A 23,102-nucleotide genomic window follows, 5' to 3' on the forward strand; every position below is an offset into this window, starting at 1 on the left:
AGAGAAGAGTTCCCGTTGTGGCTCAGTGGTTAACGAATCCGACTAGGAACCATGAGGTTGCGGGTTCGATTCCTGGCCTTGCTCAATGGGTTAAGGATGGGGCGTTGCAGGGAGCTGTGGTGTAGGTCGCAGACATGGCTCGGATCCTGAGTTGCTGTGGCTCTGGCATAGGCAGGCGGCTACATCTCTGATGAGACCCCTAGCCTGGGAACCCCCATATGCCGCAGAAGCAGCCCTAGAAAAGGCAGAAAGACCAAAAATAAATAAATAAATAAATTTAAATAGAGATATTTATGTTGTTTTGAACAACTCAGTACTAATAAGTGTAACCCTTAAAGTCTTAGGTTAGAAACAATTTTAAAATTTCAATTTATATATATGTGTTACAAGCAGATATGGTAAGGTTATTAGTAATAGACTTTCAAGCATGGAAATAAATTACATGTTGGATAAACTGCGGATGGAATAGAGTGAAATGATGAGTACAAAAAAAGGAACGACGTTAAAGAAGAGCTTGTTCCGTTTTTAAAATGAATGATTTTGGCTTCTTAATCACTGTTATTGGGATTGAAATAAAGCAATATAAATTAAACATGTTATAAAAAGTCAATATTTACAATACTCTGTAAATTATGTCCTTTGCAACCCTTTAAGCACATCAGTAAAATACTTCAGATGTTAACTAAAAATGTGGGCCGGGGGATACATTTTCAAAATTTTTTTAGGGAGTACTGAAAAAGGACAGGACCAGTGACTTTTTGACAACAGTCCATTTTAGTGGGATACTTAACTGCATGTGTTCTCAAACAAGACCATCTGGGTTGAAATTATGTCTCCTTTGCCTATATTTTTGGAAAATACTCTATTTTAAATCAAAGTATAATTTACACATAGAAACTGTACATATTTTTACAACCTGAGACGCAGTCATGTAATCAGCACTTAGATCGGGAACAGAACAACCCCCAAAAAGTTCCCCCTCTTGCTTGGGTAAAGTTCTTAGTCTCTCTCTGCTTCGGATTCATCACCTCTAAACTGGGGATAATAATACCGGCCCTGTAAGGTTGTTATAAAGAGTTGATGAACTCGTATCTGCAGCACAGTCAGCCTGGTGCCCACAAACACAGAGTGAGTGCCTTAAAAGTGCTGGCTGTGGTCACGATTCCCTATGGCCACCAAGCCGGCACTGCTCTGCTTCCCTTCACCTCAGTGTGCCTAAAAGCCCCCTGCAGCCACATTCAGGTCCCCAACACACAGCTCCTTGGGAGAAGGACTTGGAGGCGACCACAGCTGGCAGAGTTACAGCCCAATCAAGGACCCTCAGGAACGTTACACGCCCAGCCCGACATGAAATGTGCAGACTTTATTAGCTGTGAGATGCAGCACTGCCCACTAGGTCCCAAGGTCATCACAGAACCATCAGGGGCAGAGTGGCTGGGAGCTGGAGCTCTGTGCCCTGCTGAGTCCTCTGCAGAGGACACTTTCACCTCCAGCTGGTTCACAGGCTCTCAGCAGGAGGTCCTGACCAGCCTTGGGGGCTGGGCTGTGTGGTGGGGAGCGTTCTGAGTGGGGAGGTGACTGTACCCAGCACAGAGCAAGGCCGTCACACAGAAGATCAGAAGTGTCTCCTTTCTTCACAGGCCCCTCTGTCCCGTAAGCTACCTCCACATCTAAGCTCACCCACCCCCACCAGGTCGGCCACATAAACAACCCCGGTGCCGGGTGGGGGGGGGAGGGGGGGAAGGGGGGTGTCAGAAAAGTCCTGAGCCTCTTCATCCATGCCATCCTGGGTCACCTGGACTGGCCATTTGTAGCTACTCTAGGCGAATGGTTCTCAGAGGCGTCCCTAAATCCTTAACTGTCACCTCACCCACCTTCAGTTCCTTCATGGTGTCTTTTATCTTGGGGTTCAGTGGCTCTAATTCCCTGCAAATCCAGGATCTGAGCCATGTCTCTGGACCTCCAGCTGTTTGGGGACAGAGCTGAGGTGTTCAGGGAGGGAGGGAAAGCGGGGGCCACAGACAAGTCCCTGTACCTCCAGGGGACGCAGAGGGGAGGCCAGGGGTGACAGGAGCCCCTCAGGCTGCTCCTGTTCGGAACACAGTGTCAGAGTTTTGTCTATGTCCATAGCCAGAGGGGGCAGCTTGGAGGAGGAGTTGCTGCGCTTCAGGCTCCATTCATCTGAGTCACCATAGCTTGGGGTCTGGAAGGGGCAAGAGAGAGGAAGGCACGCAGTGTGCGGAGCCTCCCCAGCCACCCTGACTTCAGGGATGGGACCTGGTGGGAGCTGTGTCCTGCTGCTTTTGACCCGACGTGGGGGTCACGGTCACAATCTGGGCTCTGCCACCACCTGTCCAGGCAGCCTGTCATGACTAGACCACAAGGGAGGATCAGAGAAGACACAGCTTCTCTCATGCCATGGAGACCCAGGGCTGGACACCCACTGAGACCAAATTAGGGGTGGGGGAAGACAGGAAGCCGCCTCCAGACAACCCCCTGGGGATCCCCTCACCTGCTTACCTGTGCAGGGGGCACATCGCCCCGGGGTAGTCCAGCTCCTGGCCTCTGAGTCACTGAGCTCACAGGAAACAAGGCCAGGTCATTGGAGGCAGGGGCTCCCAGAATGTAGCCAGTGTGGTCCTGGGGCAAGGGCTGCTGAAGGAGCTGCAGGATGCGGCTGAGGTCTGCGGACATCCGGGACTCCAGCCTGCCAGTCGGAACACCACAGTCAGGGGCAGGGGCAGGGTTGCCTGAAGGCAGCTCTCCATTTTGTAGCCTGCAGGCTGTTCCTGCTGGATGAAGCTATTTCCCCACTATAATCCACAGCCCCAGATTCCCCGAACACATCCCAGACTCCGATAATAACAGTGACCAGGCACCGTGCACACAGCACTTAGTCCTCATAATGAAGCTCCGACATGGGTCTTCTGATTATTCCCATTTCACCAAAGGGTAAGCTGAGGCTCAGGGTGGTTAAGTAATTTGTATACCATCTTGGTAAGTTGCAGAGCCAGAATTTGAACTTAGGACCGTACTGCCCCTAAGCCCTCACTCTGCCACCAAAGCCCTGCCATCCACAGGCACACCCCCTTTCCAAGGGCCCATAGCATTCATTTCTGCATGCGTCTATGCCCCTCCCCCAAGAAGGCTTCCCTGGCGTGTTCCAGGGTTTGCTGGGCCAAGTCATCCAAGGACTTGGGCTTAGTGACAGGGATGAGGAGGTCTGCAGCTAAATGGGGTTGGCCATTCTAAAACCCAAGGGGCGCCCAGCGATGTCTCTAAGGCACCAGGAGGGGGCACCCATGCTTAGCCTGCCGCCAGTCTTGCCCTCCATAGCTGTCCCCATTCCCGACCCGCAGGTCACTCACCTGTTCATCTGGGCCTGGAGCTGCTCTAGCCTGGAACCTAGCTCCCGAGGCCAGCAGTCTGGGTCTCCTTGAGGGTTTGGGGGGCTGTGACTTGGCCTTGGGGGCACTTGCTGCAGCAACTCAGGCCAGAGGCCAGATGCATCTGAGATGCTCAGGGAAGGGGCTGCACCTGCCGTGGCGGGGGGGGGGGGGAGGGGGTGGTGGGGAGGGAAGCTTGAGCTTTGGTCCAGCTGCTTCCACAGGCTTGACCTTCCAGAGCAGAGCCCAGGCCCCTCCCCCTACCTGCCGTGGGGACACAGGGTGGGAGGAGAGGATCTCCTTACCTGGGTGCCCTGGAGTACGAGGTCCTGCCCCCAAAGAGGTCTGGCTTCCAGGACCCAAAAGGTTGTAGCCCTGGGAGGGGGGCTGGGGCCCCAGCTTCAGGGGGCCGGCTGGGCGGGCACGTCCAGCCCTGGCCTCACTGTCCAGGGAGCTGCAGCCCAGTGGGTCCCTTGGTGCCTGGAGGTGGAGCCCCAGGGGGTGGCTGGGATCCAGCCCTGGGGGCAGCCCTCACTCAGGCTCTGAGGACACAAGGGGAGGAAGGGTACGAGGGCCTCTAGCACAGAGCCTCGGGAGGGCGCCCTTTTCCACTCACTAAGGGACTGGGGAGGCCTCTCCCAGGGGAGGCATGATGGGGAGGGGGCTGGGCAGGGGCTTCGGAGGGGCGGACACTGCTGGGGGCTGGCTCTGCTCACCTGACTGGTTGTCACTGAGGAAGAAGCCTTGGTGGTCCTGGCTGCCTGAAGCCTGCTGGGGTGATGACTGGAGACCTCCGCCTGCCTTGTGGGGAACAAGAGCATCAAGAAACAAAGCTGGGCTGGGGCCTCTTGGCCTTCCCCTGCCGCCCTCCCCCAGTGGCCCTGTGGCAACTAGGTAAGAAAGTGGGGACAGGTGGCTAGGCTCCCCCGCCGCGCTCCGGGCAGCTGCCCTCCCGTGCAGGTGGGCGGAAGATGAATGGGCGCTTGGAGAGGTGCAGACCCCTCGGAGTCTTGGGAGAGGCTGGGGTGGGGGACAGAGGAGCTGTCCCTGATTTCTCAGTGCGTTGGTGCCCCGGCCTCAGCGCTGGCCAATGGGAGAATTTCTTCTGAGGAGACGGGGTCTAGAAGTCCCAGTCCATGCAGGGGGTGCCCTCTGCAGCACCCCTGGCAGCACCCTGCCTCCCGGCACAGTAAGAGCCAGGGTCCCAGGCCATGGAAATCACATCTTTCTTGCCCTGGTGTCCAGCCACTGAGCCCTTGAGCCCCCTGATGGCTCCTAGCAGCTGCCCTCCCCCAGGCAGGGACCTTCTAAGATCTGTCCTAGACAGACCAGGTGGGAAGGGGAGAGACTGGGGCGGGGGGGCGGGGAGAGACAGCAGAGGGAGCAGGGTGGGGAGGGCTGTCGTGGGGAGCACAGAAACCTGCCTCCCTCCAGAAGCTAGGCGTGGGGCGGGGCCAGGCTGGAGTGGGGGGCTCAGGGCCTCAGCCACTACTGCTCCTGCTAGGCGTGCCAGGCTCCCCGCCCCCGCCAGAGCCCCTTCTGGGCACTTCCACTCTGTACTGGCTGGCCCACTTCTCAGCAACCCTGAGCGCCAGAGACACTTGGTCTTCTTGCACACCCCTGAGACCCCCTGGTTAGTTAACTGTGGAGGGTTTTCTTTTTCCTGAGTTTTTATAATCACCACTGAGAGGTAAGCTGGAGGGGAGAGCCTGCTCTGTCTATACCTCTGGGACTGGCACCGGGAGCTCTTAGGGGGCAGGCACCCCTCCCTGCAGCTTAGTAGGATGTGGCGGGAAAAGCCCGAACCATGGAGCTGCACAGACTTGAGTCCCACTTTGGCTGTGCCACTGATTCTATGGTTTGCTGTATGGCTGTGTGGCTTTGGTCATTTGTCTGATATAACCCTCGGTTTCCTCATCTGGAAAATGGGAATAACCACACAATTTGCAAGAAGACTCAATGAGATCATGCAAAAGGAAGCCAGTGCTTGCCACACAGTTCATGCTCCACACCTGGTAGCTATCCTCATACTTAGCATTATGTTGGCCATGGTGGGCACAGAAGAAATGATGGCAGAGGATGCAGGAGGAGGTTGAAAGGAAGGGAAGTGGTCAGATGGGTCCCCTCAGGCCAGGCAGGCCAAGCTCTTGGCAGGCTGCCTGGACACTGCCTGTTGCCAGCTGGCCGAGGGCCACCCTCCCCAGCCCACCCAGCCCAGACTCACGTCCCGCAGGTTGAAGGTGACTTCCAGCTTACTCCAGAAGCTGTCTGCGAAGGCGGGGTACATGTCCAGCACCTCCAGCAGGTCTGCCCGCTGGATCTTGTGCAGGTCACAGTAGGTCAGGGCACGTACGTCTGCACTGGACTTGCCCGGCCGGGCGTGGAGGCTAACAGGCTCCCCAAAGATGTCATTCTTCCCTGCTGGCCAGAGGGGTGGGGGTCTCTAGGGCCTGGCTCCCAGCTCTCTTCCAAGGCACCTCCCTGAGGACCTCTTAACCATGACCTCCCCCCCGCTCCAGGGATCCTGCCAGGCTGGGGCCTGGTGCTCAGGATCAAGCTCGGGAACAAGGCTGGGTGCGCTAGCTGAGGGTGGCATGGGCCCTTCCCTTGTTCTCCGAGTTCTGCAGACACCCCTCCCACCCCAGCAATGGGGGTCCCCTCACTACCTCCACACCCCTCAGGCCTGCCCTCTAGCAGGATCCCCCCTCCTGTCTTCCACTTGCTTCGAAACTGCCCCTACTATCTCCTTCCCAGGGGACAGTGGGCAGTGGGGACATTAAAGGCCCCTGTCCAACCTCTTCCTCTCTCAGCCTGCCTCGGGGCTGTGAGAGTGGAGGGAACCCAGGGTCAGGAGCGGCCAGCTCCCTGGGCAGGGCTGAGGCCTCTCTCTGTGTTCCACGGCCACTGGGACCAGCATGGCCCTAGCAGAGGAAGCTTGGGGAAGCCACTTCTGCTCTCTGGACCCCAGGGTCCTCACGTCTCAAGTGGGCATAAACAGATCTGCCTTGTCTACCCCACTGGGTGTCCAGAGGCGCAGACGGGATGCTTGAGGAAGTGCCTCGAATAGCAAGCGGAAGCAGCACAAGACGGGTGGATGCAAGGCTCTGGGCAGGACAAATGTCACAGGGTGGTCCTGGGCTGGATGTGGGGCACGAGGTGAGGGTACTGGGCCCTCCTGGCACTGGCCACAGGCTGTAAACGTGAATAAAATGCTGTCACACCCACAAGGAGCCCCCAATCCCCGAGAGACAGATTACAGAATGCTCTCTAGAGCCTTAGAACGGGGGAGAGCCGAGAGAGAGCAACGGGGCTACAGAGGAGGGAGGGGCCCATTCCACCGGGAGGCGCTGGGAGCAGGGAGCGGGGCTTCCAGGGCAAGTGCAGCAGGGGCTGGGTTGTGAGAATCTAGAAGGACTGGGCACCCAGGAGAGAGGCAGTCCAGGTGTCCATGCAACACAGTCAAGGCTGGGGGCAGAGAGCCCAGGGCAGGGAGGCCAGGGACCACCATTACTTGGAGGTCGGCTCCCCACGGGAACTTCCGGCCCCCTCAGGCTGGCGATACCACACGAGGGGCACTAACGGTGTGCACGATGGTGATGGGGGCCAGGGAGTGTGCCCCCAGAGAACAGGAGAAGAGCCTGGGGGCTGAGGAGGGGACTGGGGCTTAGAGAAGGAGGGGCTCCTTCAGAGCCGCATATGAAACCCAGAAGCTGGAGATCCAGGCAACATTATAAAGTGATGGTTTCCCAGTAGATGAAGGATTATGACCTAATGTCCATTTCCACTCAGGACAAAATGAAAGGAGTTCATGTCTCTAGCTGAAACTTAAATTGGACTGGCTTCTTAATTATTAATAATAATTATCTCTCCCACATGGATGGTACTTCTAAGCTCGGCTGGGAGTGAGGGAAGGGCTCATAGAGGAACCCACGCGCAAGCTGAGCCTTGAAGGATGACTGGGGTCTGCCCGGCAGGGGTGCAAGGTAGGTGATCTGAGCAGGGTGGCAGCACGGGCAAAGGCCTGGAGGTGTGACAGATGGGCAGGTTTAGAGAACGAAGCAGTGGTATGGCGGGAGCAAGAACTGCCAGGGGGGTGGCAGGACTTGGGGTGCCCAGAACGGGGAGGCTGTGCATGCCCCACGCAGGGTTTACATTTGTCATGGGGAGCCATGGAAGGATTTTGAGCAGAAGAGGACTATGCACAGATGGGAATTCCAGATCACTGGTAGAAGGTGGAAGACGACCGTGGGGGTAAGACCGGATTCAGGGCCATGGGAGAGGCGCTCCGGACACCTGCCCAGGGAGGACACAATGAGGGCTGGACCCAGGCAGGGACAAGGAGACAGGTATAGGGCAGAGAGGTATTGATGAGGGGAACAGATGGGGCTCGGAGGCTACCTGGATGGCGGGGGTGGGGCAGGAAAGGAGAAGTGCTCCCTTGGTTGACGCCCAGGTCTCTGGCCCAGGCAGTGGACGGTTCCCAGTGATGGGGACGCCAATGGAGTGGCTTTCGAGGGAAGATGATGATTTCAGATTGAGATACGCTGTCTGGTCTGCCTAGAGAATAGAAGGGCGGCCATGCCCAGGAACGAATGGAATATTCCAGTCTAAGGAAAGACTGGGGACAGGACAGAGCACTGGGTCCTTGTGGCTTAGGTAAGGCTGGGATCATGGGAGCAAGGAGTGGGCCCAAGTGAGGGTACAGTGGGAGAAGAGAGCAAGCATCACACTTGGTGAACACCTGCCGAGGGCAGTGCAGAGGGAGGCTGGGCAGAGGGGTGGAAGAGAGCCCACCACGGGGACAAAGAGAGGGTGAGGCGGACAGCCCGGTCAGGGGCTGGGGTGGGCTGAGGTCGGGGGGAACTCGAGGAGGATGAGAAGCATCTTAGGCAGATGAAGTGACCTGCCTGAGGTCTGTGGCTTGTGCGCCCCAAATCTGTCCCTACCCACTGCTCCTATCCTTCCTCCGAAGTGTCCAGCTGTCCCTGCAGCAGCACTGGATGAAACTGGGGACCACCCCCCTCTACCCAAGACAAGCCCCTGCCCTTTCACCCTGAGCTTCTCAAGGGTGGGAGAAGGTAGGAACCTGCCTGGACATCTGAGTCGGACCCATAGCCCTGGAACCCCTGCTTGTCCACCTACCAGCATGAGTCCTCTGAGCCTCAACTTCCCAATCAGGAAAATGGGGCCTGGGGGCAGCTCTTTGTTTTAAGGATTCACTGAGCTGGATAGAAAGCTCTCTGAGGCACATGCTCAGCACATGGCAGGTCAGAAAAGGAGCCACCATCACCATCAGGAATGGCCCGGTCGGCGGGACATCTCCTCCCCCCGCCGGCCTGAGCCTCCCCGCCCCACCCACCTAGGATGGCCACCACCACATCGTCGCGCAGGATCTCGATGGAGCCGCGGGAGATGAAGTAGAGTGTGGAGAGCACGTCGCCGAGGTGCACCAGCGTGTCCCCGGGCGGCGCGTGCGTCGTCTTGAACTTGACGGCGAGCGCGCGGAGGCAGCCCTTGCTGGCGCCGTGGAAGGCCGGGCAGTGCTGCAGCAGCGCGCGGTGCAGGTGCAGGCAGATGTCGGCCTGCAGGCACTCGGGGAAGCCCTTCAGCACCTGCGAGGCGAGTGGTCACATCCAGCGCGAGGCCGGGGGGAGTGGGTGGGGAGGGTTCCGGGACGCTCTGCACCTGCGAGACCTTGGCCTAGCCCATCCCCCCACCCCCACCCCGGCGTTGGCCAGGGTTGGTACTTGAGCTGGGTCGGCCGCCCCACGCCGGACAGGGCGGCGGGGACTCACCGCGTTCATGTCGATGCCGTTGGTGTAGGACCAGGCGTGCTGGAAGTACTCTTCCAGGCGCTGCCGCAGCGGGTTGGGGATCTGGTGGAAGCGGATGAACTCCTTGACTCGCAGCATCTGGGTGTGGTAGCGCGCCGTGCCCGAGTACAGGCGCTGGATGATGGCGGACACGTTGCCAAAGATGCTGGCGTACATGAGGGCTGGGGCAGGTACGGGGAGCCGGGGCTGAGCTCCTGGGCGTCCCCACCAGGCCACACCACCCCAGGGCCTGCTCCAGGCCTCCCTCTCCTTGGAGGCCTTCAGTCAGGGCACCCGGTCTAGGGCAACGTCACAAGTGCCCTGGAGGGCACCAGGGACTATGGGGGCCAAAGGTCCCTGGGCTTCCTGCCCTCCCCCTTCTGCCCTGTGCCTCTTGGCATCTTCCTGGCCCAGAGGCCAAACTCCTAAGAAGAAAGAACTAGGGCATTTTTTTTTAGTTTAGATTTGTTTCTCTTGCAAGTTGTAAAAATATAATAAAGGGAAAACTCTTGGTCTCTTGTTTTCACCCATTTTTTTCCCCCTTGTTTTTGTTTTTCTGGGCTTTCACATCTCTAAATACTCTGAACATGACAACTTCATCTACGTGTAAAATTCCACACTGCCTCTTGTGTTCCTAGACCGGGTGTCTTGAGGCAGGCAGGCTGAGCGCACACAGCCCTGGGAGCGGCCCCCAGGCTGGAATTGGGTCTTTCCGTGTAAGTCGTGGCAAGTTAGGGCCTTCAGGTTCCTGATCTGTAAACTGCGCTAACACTATGGCCCTCGGGAGGTAGTGATGGGGACCAGGTGGGGGCCTCTGACCAGCACTCAGAAAAGTGCCCGGGGTCGGGGGGGCGCCTTCATGGGCGTGCACCTGTGCTAAGAAGGGTTTTAGGCTTAGTTTAATGCTTTGCTGTCATGGTCTTAAAATTCTCAATAATTTTTAAACAAAAGAATCCACATTTTCAATTTACCCTGAGCTCTGAAAATGATGTAGCGGGCCCTGGTCCCTGGCATATAGCGAGGGCTCTACGGGTGTTAAATTCTACATATAGTTGGTGTACACTTAAGCATAATTTCATTGTGCTACAAACTGAAGATCTGCCTCTCACACATGTTGTGATTGGGTTATATCATTACAAAACTGAAACTGGAATTCCGCGGCTAAGGCCTAGGACGCGAGGTAGCACTCACAGCCGATGAGCATGACGCAGATGGAGAAGACCTTTTCAGAGTTGGTGTTGGGTGAGACGTTGCCGAAGCCCACGCTGGTAAGGCTGCTGAAGGTGAAGTAGAGGGCTGTGACATACTTGTCCTGCACCGAGGGGCCCGACGCTGGGTCACTGCCATTGTAGCGCTTGCCGAGTTGTGCGCCCAGGCTGTCCAGCCAGCCGATCTTGGGCTCCAGGTAGGGCCGCTCCACGTTGCCGATGGCGTACCAGATGCAGGCCAGCCAGTGCGCGATGAGCGCAAAGGTGCACATGAGCAGGAAGAGCACAGCCGCCCCGTACTCCGAGTAGCGGTCCAGCTTCCGAGCCACCCGCACCAGCCGCAGCAGCCTTGCTGTCTTCAGCAGCCCGATTAGGGTTGTGGTCTGGAGAGGCGAGGAGGGGGCCATGGGGCTGAGGGTCAGCCCTCGAAAGGCTGTGCTTAGGACCATGTTAACTCATTTGTGGTCACATAGTCATACAACGAACACGGAGAACCTGCTTTGGGCCTGGCTCTTGGCAGTGGGGCACAGTGCAGGACCTTAAGAAGCTCTCAGCCTAAAGCTCAAAATAGGGTTATGGTTGCTAGGACAGAAGTCCAAGGGGAGCATGGAGGAAGGGGAGGTCAAGTCTTTAGAGCAGGGCAGAAGGCTTCCTAGAGGAGGTGACACAGCAGCTGAGTCTTGAGAGATGAGGCTGGGTCTTCAGGCAGACAGGAGGGAGAGGGAAAGGGCATTCCAGGCACAGGAGGCACAGGAGCAAAGGCATGGAGGGGTGAAATGGCACAGTCCACGTGGGAACCGGGACGGTGCTGCAGCGGGGAGCTCAGAGTGGAAGACCACGGAGTAGTGAGGAATGAGCCTGGAAGGTGGGCAGGGGCTGCTGCTGTGTTTTCTGAGAGCAGAAAACATGGCTTTTATTCCAAGCCACACGGGAGCCTTTGAAGGTTCTGAGGACTGGGTCGGATGAGGGGCAGGGTCAGGTAAGTGATGTGAAACTCACTGGCCTCTGTGTGCAGGGGTGAGGCTGGTGGGGTGGGCCTGGGGCAGAGGTGGGTAAGAAGGCCACTCAGTGTCCAGGCAGGGCCAGCGCAGGTGGAAAGAAGGGGAGAGGACCTGGGGATAGATTTGCTGGGAGTGAGCGGGCATGGGAGCAAGAAGTCACAAGGGACACCCCGTGCTGGACAGGCTGGGGACTTGGGTTGGGGGAAGACTGGAACGCAGGAGGCAGAGCTGGTATGAGAGGAAAGCTGATCCCAAGAAGGTGGGGCAAAAACATAGTGGGAGAGAAAAGCATGAAAATGCCCTCCCGTCAGCTAAGGGGAGCAGAGTGGGCACAGTAGGAGTGGAGGGGGCTGAGGCTGAGAAGGGGTTCAGGCTGCATTGAGGGGCAGCCTGTGGATTCCATTTCTGGCTCCAGGGTGAGGGCAGTTTATAAGTCAGCACGAGGGGCTGGGACCACAGGGGCGCCCGGATGGGGCAGGATTCTGGAGCCCAGGGAGGCAGGCTGGGGGGCAGCCTCCGCTACCCCTTCTCCAGGGCTGGGAGACCACAGGTGTCTGAGGCCCACTTTCCGCCTCCATTCGCTTTGGCAAAGGGGCCCGATACAGGTCCTGTCTGCACCCCAGGCACAAGTGGGGTCTGCTCACCTCATCGGAGCCGGTGCGGAAGATGAGCAGGTCGAAGGGGATGGCGGCCACCATGTCGATGAGGAACCAGCCCTTGAAGTAGTGGACGGCGATGCGGCGGGGGTGGCTGACCACCTCGTCGTTGGTGTTGACGTACGTGGTGCGGAAGTTGATGACAATGTCCACGACGAACATGATGTCCACGATGAGGTCCACCACGGTGAGCGGGCTGCAGGTGTAGCCGCAGTCCCCACGCCGAGACTCGTCCTGGTCGCTGAGCAGGAAGGCGGCCGAGTAGGGCGTGAAGACGGCGGTGTAGATGACCAGCAGCAGGATGAGCCAGTCCCACACGGCCTTGAAGGGGCTGTAGTGCAGGAGGGTCCCACGGTGGATGCGCGGCGCCTGCAGCTTGTACTCAGGCAGCACGTCCGCCCCCAGGGACAGGACCTGGGGGTGGGGACCGTGGGTGATGAGCAGGGTGGCCACCGCCGGCAAGATGGGTTTGGGAGGGGTGGACATGGAGGGGTGAGGCCTAGAGCAAGGGAGATGTGGGAGAGGGTGGGCCGGGGGCCCAGGCAGGCCGAAGGGGATGAGGTAAAGACGGGTCGAAGCAGGTATGTGGGGGTAAGTTCACCAGCAGACGAGGGCGGCGGGAGGGAGTGCAGAGGGGAGGGGGGTGTCCAGAGGAGGGCACAGCTCTGCCTGTAGTGACTCCAGGTTTGACGCTCAAAGACTTGCTCAGAAACAGGCCAGCCTGGAGTGGGTGGGGATGGGGCTGAGGGAGGGGGAGGGGGAGGCCAGCGGAGGGCCAGGCTCGGGTGGATGCAGACGGTGGCTGGGGAGGATCCATCCTCCCTGTGGGTTTTGGAGGTTTCTGGTGGGAACAAGGAACCCCCAAAATACCCTCTTCACTCCCAAGGGCCCTCCCTTGGGCCAACTCTCAGAGACTTCCACGGAAAGAATCGAATTTAGGGGTAGGCACTTCACTAATCTGGGCCCTCGACAGGTCCAGGGAGCCAGAGGCCTTTGCACCCATCCTGGGGGTTTTGATCCTCAGGTTCAGCTGAGCCCTCTCTGCTCTGCCCTCTAACCCCCGCCTCTGAGACGATGGTCAGCGCAGGATCTGCCCACCCACCCAGCACTCGAGACGGCTGGGGCGTCTTAAAAGCCAGACCTCCCGGTTGATCCCAGGTCTGCCTCTGCTATCTCTGTCTTACGGCAAGTTTGACAACCTCGGGGAGCCTCACTTCCCTCACGGGCAGGAGATGACAGGACAGCCAACTCCACGGGGCTGTCATGAGTAAAGGAGCTGGGCATGTGCCACTCCACACAGTACCTCCGCCTCACGCTCATCGCACATCTGACGCTGCCGACAAAATCGGGGCCTGAGCCATCCCGTGCCCCACCCCCACCTGATAGGGCCCTGCACGCTGTCCTGGTTTAAGGAAACCTGCAGTGTAAGCCTCTGACCTTCCAAACCAGATCCATTAGCAGACGGGAGCTCTATAAAGAAGATCCACCCAAGGGCTGGTTTCAACCAGGAGGTCCCCGATCTGCCATCCACGCCTCTTGGAGGGGACGTAGTGTCCCCACTCTGAGGGGACCTCCTACCCAGCCTTGGCTTCTGCTCCTATTTTGCATTCCCAGACTCTGTACAGACTCAAAGCATCATTTGTTTTGTTTTGTTTTGTTTTTTCTTTTGTCTTTTTAGGGCCACACTTGTGGCATATGGAAGTTCCCAGGCTAGGGGTCTAACTGGAGCTATAGCTGCTGGCCTGCACCACAGCCATGCCAGATCCGAGCTGTGTCTGCAACCTACACCACAGCTCAGGCCAATGCAGGATCCTTAACCCACTGAGCGAGGCCAGGGATCGAACCTGCAACTTCATGGTTCCGCGTGGGATTTGTTTCCGCTAAGACACGGTGGGAACTCCCTCAAAGCATCATTTTTGATTCTCTCCCTGCTCCTTGTAAATACCCTGACCGCACAGTTATTCCCTACTGACCTGCAGGCTGCACTCCTGTGTCCCTCATACACCCCTCCCATATGCCCGGCACTTAGTCCACATGGGGGCCGGAGGGTGGGGAGAGAGGCAAGCGTCCCCTTCCAGACAGGGGCGCCACCTCCCCACCACAGACCTCTCTAGTCTCCCACCACCTCCAAGGCCAACACAGGCCCCTGCCCCGTGTCCCCAGGCCTGCAGGGCCCTGGGGGATGCAGAACTAAGGTGTGGGATGACAGCGCCTAGGCCCTTTGAGTTCTGGTTGAGGCAGTGTGACTTCCCTGCTCTGGGCCCACGCCAGCCCCGCCCCTGAGCTCTGCCAGCTTCCTCCCCACCTTAGGCCTCACAGGTCAGTGAAGCTCAGGGGGGCAGGGACAGGGGCAGGGGAAGGACAAGTTGGGTGAAGGCAGGGACCACGGGCCCCAGTCAGCTCTCTCATGGACAACTCCCCTGGCCAACAGTCTCCATGGCCCTGACACCGAGGGCCCGGGGTGTGGTGCTGGGTGGGCTGCCCAGGGTCAGGCTATTGGACTGTCCTGCCCAACCTGCAGCCTGGCATCCCCCAGGGTTCTTGTCACAAGGAGTCTACCCCCCCAACTGCTCCAGGTGAAAGGGGCAGGGGGACAAGCTGCTCCCATCCTGAAGCTTAGTCCTGGGGGAAGCTGGGAGCAGGCCCCCTGCCTGGCCCTGTGCCTTCTCATCAGCTCTGGCCTAGGCACCCCTCAGGGGAGCCAGCATTCCCAGTGTCCAGTGGGTCCTCAGAGATCATGTGGTCCAGCTCTTTCCTCCAGGTGAGGCCCCCAAGCCCAGTAAGGGCAGAAGGTCTCTCGCCTGAGGTCACAGAGAGGGCTAGTGGCAGGGAAGCCGAACCGTGGGCAGAGCTCTCTGCATTTCCCTCTGAGTGGTCAGGTGGGGACTCCCTGGAGCGGGACCGTGTGGTCAGCTGAACAAGGGACCCAGGGAGTTTTGCCCTGGGCTGGTCAAGGAGGGACTGGGGGAGGGAGGCATTCGGGGGGGCCCAGGCAAAGGGAGCTGACGATGCCCCGATTGCAGGAAAATTCTGTTGTGGGGGCTATCACCTCAAAGGCAAGGGGTGGGGGCAGGGCTGGGGCCCCGACACCTCCTCTCCCCGCTGCTCCTTCTCTGGGCCTGGCAGAGCCTTGGGCCGGCACCCACCGTGACCTATGTGTCTCCCCCTCCCAGGCTCCTCCAGGCCTAGGATGTGGCACTATTCCCAGGCTCTGCTGACTCCACCCTCCCCGTTTCCAAGAGCTGGCCTTCAGAGTGGTGGCCCCAGGACAGGCCTTTAAGTCTAAAGACTCACACTCAAGCAGGACAAGAGGCCTGGAGCTCCAGATACCAGGGGCTGGACAAGCTGGCTCCCTCTGCTAGCCCAGACCCTGAGGCGACCAGGCCTGGGGCCTGAGAGGGGACCCTCGAGGCCAAGCACAGCCCCATCCACCCTGCCCTGCACACTGCACCTGGGTGACCTTCTCGGTGACGTTCTGGGTCCGCTCCACCACCTTGTGGGGCGCGATGATCTCGATCTCCGTGGTGGAGCCCGAGCGGTGCTTCTCCAGGTTGAATTCCACAAAGTTGAGCGTGAACTGCGGGATCTGGCTGATAGTCCTGTACTTGACCCTGCCCGGGCCAGGTCCCTGCGTACCCGGCCTGCCGTGAGAGCCCTCTGGAACCAGGGCCAGGGTCAGAGCAGCCAGGCCGGGGACCAGCCGCTCTGCTCAGGTCCCCGTCCCCTCCCCCCACCACGTGCTCCCCGCCTCACCAGAGCCCAGGAAGCTCGGGGACAGCAGGCGCTGGGACAGGCTGCGGCTCCCTCTCTTGGCCAGGAGCTGGGCCAGGTCCTCAAAGTTGAGGATGAACATGATGACGGCCCCATCCTCGTTCTTCACGGGCACCACGTCCACCAGGCAGCGGAAGCTGGAGGCTGCGAACACCATGGGGAGGGGGTGTCACAGGAACCCGGCGGGGGAAGTTAGGGAGGGGGCTGGATTAAGGTCAAGTTAAGGGCAGCTGCGGGGGGCAGTGAGGAGGCCTGCAAAGTGACCAGAGCTATTGGGCAGAGCCTTGGTGACAACCCGGCAGGTGCCCCACCCACAGGGCGGCGGTGGAGAGAGCTGCTAAGCTTCTCATTAGGAGATAATGTAGCATCGGGCCTGAGTCCACACTCGGCCTCAGCTCAGGGCTTAACCTTGAGGTTTGCTTCTGCCGTAATTAAAGCCGAGCAGATGGGGGTGGATTAAGTGGGGGGGGTGAGGTCGGGCATCCTACCCCATGGAGCTCTGGCTGGCCCTGGGTTCAGCTCCCATAGTCCCGGCCCACAAAGACGCTGGGAGGAGCTCGCAGTTGAGAACACACTAAGTGCTGGGCACCGAGCCGGCTGGCACATTAGGCCTCCAGCTCTGTGGTGGTGCCCAGAGCATCCTTGGCGGGCACACACAGACCCCTGTTCTGCAGATTCTGGGCTTCTGAGAAACTGACTGCTGGGTCTGCCTGGGGACATGGAGTGGGGATCCCAGTACACAACAGTTCAGAGAGAGGAGGGGGCTTGTCAGGGCTGAGGACACTGGAGGCAAGGCCAGGCTGCTGCTCCAGGCCTGGGGCGGGGGGCCTTGGTCCCAGGGCAGAGTGAGGCAGTGGCCGGGGTCTGGAGAGGGAGAGGGAGACAGATGGCAGTGTGGGGGCAGGACAGCCCCCTTCTGCCGCTCTTCCCACCCTCCAGGCAGCCCAGGCCTCAACACTGTCCCACTGTTGCTCTTTCTCTGCTCCCGGGTGTTCCAGGTGAGTGGAACAAAACAAGCTCGAACAGCCGGGTACCCCAGAGCCCAGTCTAGGGGCTGGGTGATGCCACTGAGCCTTCTCCATGGCACCCGGTCATCCCATGTCCCTCAGGTCAAGCTGCAGCTGGGGGTCAGGATGCTAGGGGCAGGGGCCTCAGGTAACACACACGAAGAGCAGAAGGCAGCTCTGTGTCTGCCTCATTTGCCCACGGTGGGCACCTGTGCCAGGTGGTGTTTGTTAACGGAGTGAATGAAAGAATGTGTGTAATGCAAGTGGGTGGGAGGCCAGCTGGCGGGAGTATTACCACTTCAGCTTCCCCTGGAATCACTCTCCCCGCACCCCCTCTGGTGCTCACTTCCCCTGGTGCCTCCTCCCACCGTTAGTGCTGGGGTGCCTCTGAGCTGCCTCTCCCTCCCACTTTCCTCCCTGGGAGCAGGAGTCTCCAGGATCAGATTCCCGGACTCCCAGGCACCAGGCAGCCATCTGCCAGCTGCTGCACTGGGCCCTGGGGGAGACATCCACACCAAAGAGAGGCCACCCCCTCGCCTCAGCGACCCCCTCCTGGGCTCACTGTGTTGTATCCCTGTCTCCCAGGCCAGAGCCCAGCATTCTTGTCAGTCTGGGGCATGGCCAGGCTTGGGCACTGGGACCTACCCAGCAAGCCTCCTTGGCCAGTGCCCGGAGACACTGTCCCCCAGGCCAGACTATTTCTTCACTTTCTGGAACTGCAGAGTTCAGGCCTGGGAGGGGGCGGGGCAAGGGCAGAGCTAGGCAGAGGGCAGACTCCAGGCTCTCCATGCTGCCAGGGGCTGCCAAGGCCCAGTCTGTATCCACTGATGCTATTATCTTTGGAAAACTGAGGCTGGGAGTGGACCAAAGACCAGCCTATCAGAGCAGTGAGGGCTGGAGGGGGTCATGCATGACACCCGACCTTCGTGCTTACTGCCTGTGGGTGTGTAGAGACAGGAGGCTGTGAGGGTTTGGATAAGTTGAGAACATTCTTTTCTCTGTCCCTAAGCTGCCCTTGCTCACAAGTGACTCTGTGATTGGAAGTGAGTGTGTCACCCTAGGTTGTGCCCAGGAGTGGTGGTGCTCCTGTACCCTACCCCCCAGTCCTGGAGGGAGGTTGGGAGGGCACAGGCTTTGCCTGGTTCTCCCTTCCAGGGACCTGCCCTCCGGCGCCCCCCCCACCTCTCTCTGCTCTTCTCTGCATCTTGGACACGCCCCCTTCTTTCAGTTTCTCCTGGTCCCCGCCCCTCCCCTGCAAGACCCCCCCCCACCGTCTATTGCCCCTGTCTCTTCGTCTTTTCGCACACCCCATCCAGCATGTGGTGAGCTCTCAGGAAGGAGGTGGCACTACAAAAGCTGCCATTAAGAGGGGAGCTGCTCCCTACTGCCTCCCCGCTGGGCGTTTCTGGCATCCATGGGTGAGTGTGCAGAAAGCACCAGGGCCCCGGACCTCAGCCCTTGTCCTGTCCTTCTTATTTGGAGCTGCGGACTGGAGGACCCCCAGGCTTCCTCTAGTGCAGCTTGGGGATCAAGGGACTCTGGTGTGGGGTCATAGGAGAAGAGGATCCGGCCAAGGCAGGCAGTGGGGGCAGGGGCAGGGGTGGGGGAGGTCTGAGGGCTCTCCATCCCCCTTCCAGACGCTCACTGGTTCTAGTCTTGCAGCCATCCCTGCTCCTCCTAGCTCTCAGGGTCATACTTTTCCTACGGAAGGCAGAGGGCAGCAGAGCCAGTTTCTCAGGGGTCCCTGAGCCCTGTCTCATAGGGTAATTTTTGCCAAGTGCCCTGGCCTCTTCGAACCCAACTTTACACAGCTGCACAATGTGGAGCTATGCAGACACAGACTTGGAGAACTGTCAGTGGGCTACTCCTTTAGAGGAAAAGGATTATAAACCAGGTAGAATACTATACAGGGCCGCATCCCTTTCTACCTCCCTGAAGTCAGTGGGAGAGGGAGGAAAGGAGGTATTGACCTAAGGAGGGAGAAATCACCACTAGGATGCTCTTTAGCAGGCCTCTGAGAGGTCGGGGAATATGATAAAACACAGTCACGAGATGAGAGAGGCCCAGAAGGTGAACACAAGTTACCGAGTATCCCATCCCTCCCTTAGGGGAATGCAGGCCAGGAGGTTCCCTTGTCTGGATTTCAGGCCAATTTCGGGTAAGTCCCAGCGGGCAAGGTCTTGGCCTATAGGAGAGGGAAGGGCTTGGGGTGGGGGTGGGGGTAGACTGGGATTTATGTGGGTAATTTTTCATTCTCACTCAGGGCCAACCTCCAAGACTAAGATCTCTAGGGTCCTTTCTGATTGCTGGAGGACCCCAGCAGGGTTCTGAAGACCTGAGTCTCGATGTCAGAGCGTCAAGGCTTGGTCTTGCCCAGGTACGTGCAAGGTGCTGAAGAGACCCTAAGAGCCCTGATCTGACATCAACGGGAGTCTGTGATCAGCCCTCATCCCTGTGGGGCCCAGGTAGAGCTCTGGGGTCAAGGAGAGGGTCTTAGAAGGACCTGGGGTCCTCTATTATTTCCTTCTGTCCCAGCCTGTTCCCTAGGGACCCTTCTCACTCCTTTGACTGTCACCTCCTCTCTGCAATGATGTGAGGAGGTGAGGTCACAGCTTTTAAAAATATTCTCACTTCATTAACCCTGTGAGTGCTGCTAAACTAAGCCAGGTTCTCCCTAGTTCCCGAATTGCTACCCCTCCATTCACATGGGTGACAGCAGCAGGGGACAGCCAGAGGGATAGCCTGGACCTGCCCAAGAAGCACCTGGAAGCCCTTAAAACACACACACACACACACACACACACACGCTCAGGCTCACACTTACACTCATGCTCCACGTGTACACCAGGCCCCTGCAACCCAGGCTGTCAGCACCCTCAGCCCCAGTCCTAAGGTGCCTGCCCTTTACCTGCACTGCAGTGACCCTCAGGACTTGTCCCCATGGAGGACCCTCTGCTGGGTCTTCCTTCCTCAACAGTCCTGCCTCTGAGCACAGAGGTTGTTGGGTTCCTTTCTCCCCTCTTGGGATGATTCAGATCAGATCTCTATGAGGGAAGAATCCAGAGACTTGGGGTCCAGTCCCAGTTTGCACCCAAGCAGTAGGATCTTGGCCAAGTCCCTTCTTTTTCTTGGGCCTCGGTTTCCTAATGCTGGAAATGAAGGGATGTACTGAAGCCAGTGGTTCCTACATTTGGCAGAACATCCAACTGTCAGGGAGATTTTTCCAAATACACCTGCTTGGGCCTCACCTCACATTCCTGAGTCAGCCCCTCTCTACAGAAGGTGTGTTTTGGAAAACAAGCCCCAGGTGCTTCTGATGCAGGACCAGGCTTGGGGGGCAGGAGGGGGGCGGTGGGTGAGGCATCGATCCAGGTGATTTCACAGGGGCTTTCAGGATCCTAGTTCCCATCGATCTCTTCCCTGCCCACACCGGTTCCAGTGGAGACCCTGAAGTTCTGGGGCAAGGATCTTAAAGGGCTGCAGAACATTTTCTCCTCAGCCCCTACCCTCTGCTTTTGTTCTGTGCACAGTAAGCTTGGGCTGACAATAGCATCCCCAGTTGGATGAGCCTCCAGGTCAAGGAAAATGCCAGACCCTTCCTCCTTGAGGAGCTGGGGCTGGGTAAGTCAGGCCCACCCCTCTTTTTCGGCCAGCAGCCCCCAGGCCTTGCCTAGCCACAGAGGCCCTGAGGGGGTGACTCCTCCCCTAATCCCCAGAGCAGACGGAGATGAGGAAAGGTTAATTTCCGTCCCAGCTGCCTGACAGCTGGGGCTGACAGTGACAGAGTGGACAGCCAGGAGACCGGGGACATGGGGGAGGGATGGTGGAGTGGGAGGCCCTGCCTGGGGCCTGGACCAGTTGGTGGCTCAGCCTGGCCCTTGGTTTCTGCAGTCAAATGCTCTACCTCTGAACCATCGCCCCACAGTCCCTGATTTCTGAAAAAGACCTCAGAAGGCATTGCATCCAGTGTCCGTCACATCCCCCTACAGAGAGGAAACTGAGGCCCAGAGAGGAGACAGAATTTGTCTAGGCCCTTGGGGCCCCTGAGTCAGTGCCCTTCCCATGGCCATTGGACCTGGACAAGAGAGGGGCCAAGCCTGCCTCACAGAACCTGTGAGCTGAGGGCGCCTCACCATCCTTTCGGTAGTAGAGGATGTCCACCTTGCACTCCTCGGCCCCCAGCAGGGCCTGTGCCAGGCGGGACATGGCGCTGCGTGGGGTGTTGGGGCCTGTAAGGAAGTCACAGGTACACGGTCTCTGCATCACTTCCACTCGGGAGTAGCCGAAGAGTTCACAGAAGCCGTCGTTGCAGTAAATGATGGCGCAATTCTCCATCTGAGCATTGGCAATCAGGAACTTCCGACCTAGGTGGGAGATGGGAAGCCCATGGCAACCAGGATTGGGCAGCAGGGAGGGCAAGATCATAGGGAGTCTTGGGAGCAGTGAGGGGGGATCTAGATGGGGGAGCAGAGCAGTGATCAGGATGAGGGAGCAGGGGAGGTGAGGATTGGGGGCGGGGGGAAGACCAAGGAAGCCAGAGTCATGGGGGAAGGTCATGGAACTCCTGGGAGTAATGAGGGGGAAGGAGGGGGAAGAAGGACAGTGACCAGAGAAGTGGGGGAAGGGGAGTCAGGCCTGGGGATGCTGGGAAGACCAGGGTAGTAACGGGGTCAGTGAAGTGGGAGGGAGGCCCAAGGCTTCCTGGAGGCAGGGAAAGGGAGCAGGGATGTGACCAGATGGGCGCCAGGCCTGGGAGACCTAGAAAGACCAGAGTGGCTAGGGTCAGGAGGTGAAACTGAGGGTGTCAAGGAAAGCTCTGGAGGAAATGGGAGTGGGGAGGAGGTCAGGAGAGAAGCAGAATGTTGATAGAAGGGGAGGTTATGCTTTGGGGGGGGGGGCAAGAAAACAACCCAGGGGCAGGAGGGGGGCCCTTACTCTGCGCAAGGTGCTCCAGAAGAGAGGGTGACATTTGCGGTACATAGGGCCCACAGCAGGAGAAGGTGTTCAGTGACATTAAAGGGAAGAATTTTGCATTCAGCGTCAGACACCCCCCACCCTTCTCCAGTCGAAGTTAGTAAAGGGGTTCAGCCACTCCTGCCACCGAGCCAGGGCTCCAGATCGCGCCCCCACCCAACACACACACTCACTTTGGCCCTCGAACTTGCGGATGATGGTGTCCAGGTAAGTGTTTTGGGGCGCGACGTGTCCCCTGCGAACCGGCATCTTGCCGCCGAGGCCTCTGCCCGTAGCCACCAGCGCCCCGGCTCCCTGCGTGTCCTCCTGTCCTCGGGCTCAGCGGAGTCCGGCTCCGGGTGGGTGCCGCCCCCGGGGAGGGCCGCGGGGCTCCGCTCCCCGCCTGTGTCTCTCCTCCGCTGCTCTCCCCGGCGCCCTCCCGGGCTGGCCGCTCACCGCGCCTCCTCCCCTCCGCGGCCGCCCGGGAGCTGTCCGCGCCGCGGTGCTGAAAGAAGCCGCGCGGCGGCGGCGGCGGGGCGGGGTCCGCGGGGCGGGGGCAACTTCTCCCGGACTCCACTGGGCAGGGGCGGGGCCGTGGCTCCTAGGGGGCGGAGCTGGGCGGGAGTTGCGCGCCAGGAATTGGCAGAGCTTCTCTGAGGCGCTTCTGCTCTGTCCCGAAGACCAGTGTGACCTCAGCCCCTCTCGGAACCAGAGGGGAATCTGAACGTTACCAGGCGTTCAGTTGCCAGACTCTTTCAGGCGGGGGTGGGGGGGTGCGCAAAGAGGGTTGTCAGAAGCCCCAAGGGGTCTTCTGAAGGTTTCTTTGCAGATCTCATTCCTGGGTTGGATTCCGGCAGTGCTGTGGTTAGACCTCTTGCCCATCCTTACGAAGTGCCCTCCAGCTGAACCCCAGTGCTCACGGAGAACTCTTAATGGCAAGTGCACCCAGGACCTGGTCCTGGGAGGGTTGGGTAGTAGTCCACATTACCTACACAAAGTATGCAGTGAGGTGCTTCCTTTAGAGGCCTGAGAGCTCTTAGCACACAGGCAGCGCTTGGAAGGAGAACAGATTTAAAACCGCCTATTAGCAAGTGACCACTGATAAAAGTGTCTGAGTACTGATTGAAAATGAATACACTAGAAGAAGCAGATGGGGATGGGGATGGGTTTATGGAAAGAGGCTTCTTGGAGAGGAGAGAGAAAAGGAGGCCACTGTTTACTAAGCATATTGGTGGGCTTGGAGCTTTGCAGAGGGTCCGATGGCCAGTTTTGAGCCAGGCCTTGGAGGGCAAGCATTCAAATGGGAC

The 23,102-nt window shown here is 58.8% G+C and overlaps 1 protein-coding gene across 1 annotated transcript; it reads right to left on the reverse strand.

Annotated features, from left to right (window-relative positions):
* Nucleotides 1-1,789: 1,789 nt before the first annotated feature.
* On the reverse strand, nt 1,790-22,347 carry KCNH6 (potassium voltage-gated channel subfamily H member 6). Its single transcript, XM_047757677.1, has 14 exons — nt 21,990-22,347; nt 20,976-21,206; nt 15,818-15,979; nt 15,516-15,721; nt 12,053-12,478; nt 10,391-10,790; nt 9,182-9,381; nt 8,746-8,998; nt 5,611-5,804; nt 4,103-4,187; nt 3,692-3,799; nt 3,369-3,537; nt 2,521-2,707; nt 1,790-2,203 (listed from the first exon to the last, which is right to left on the reverse strand). Exons 1-14 carry the CDS (start codon nt 22,063-22,065, stop codon nt 1,919-1,921), a joined length of 2,982 nt encoding a protein of 993 aa, XP_047613633.1. The 5' UTR covers nt 22,066-22,347; the 3' UTR covers nt 1,790-1,918.
* Nucleotides 22,348-23,102: the final 755 nt, after the last annotated feature.

Source organism: Phacochoerus africanus, chromosome 14, assembly GCF_016906955.1.
Source record: "Phacochoerus africanus isolate WHEZ1 chromosome 14, ROS_Pafr_v1, whole genome shotgun sequence".
NCBI lineage: Eukaryota > Metazoa > Chordata > Mammalia > Artiodactyla > Suidae > Phacochoerus > Phacochoerus africanus.

Bases quoted from the DNA above. Each gene is read 5' to 3' on its own strand.
- KCNH6 (XM_047757677.1), bottom strand. From the start codon at position 22,065: ATGCCGGTTCGCAGGGGACACGTCGCGCCCCAAAACACTTACCTGGAC. The intron at 15,722-15,817 runs GTGAGGCGGGGA...CCCTGGTTCCAG, and splicing joins CCCGAGCTTCCTGGGCTCTG to AGGGCTCTCACGGCAGGCCG. The intron at 4,188-5,610 runs GTGAGTCTGGGC...GTTCCCCACAAG, and splicing joins TCACCTTCAACCTGCGGGAC to GCAGGCGGAGGTCTCCAGTC.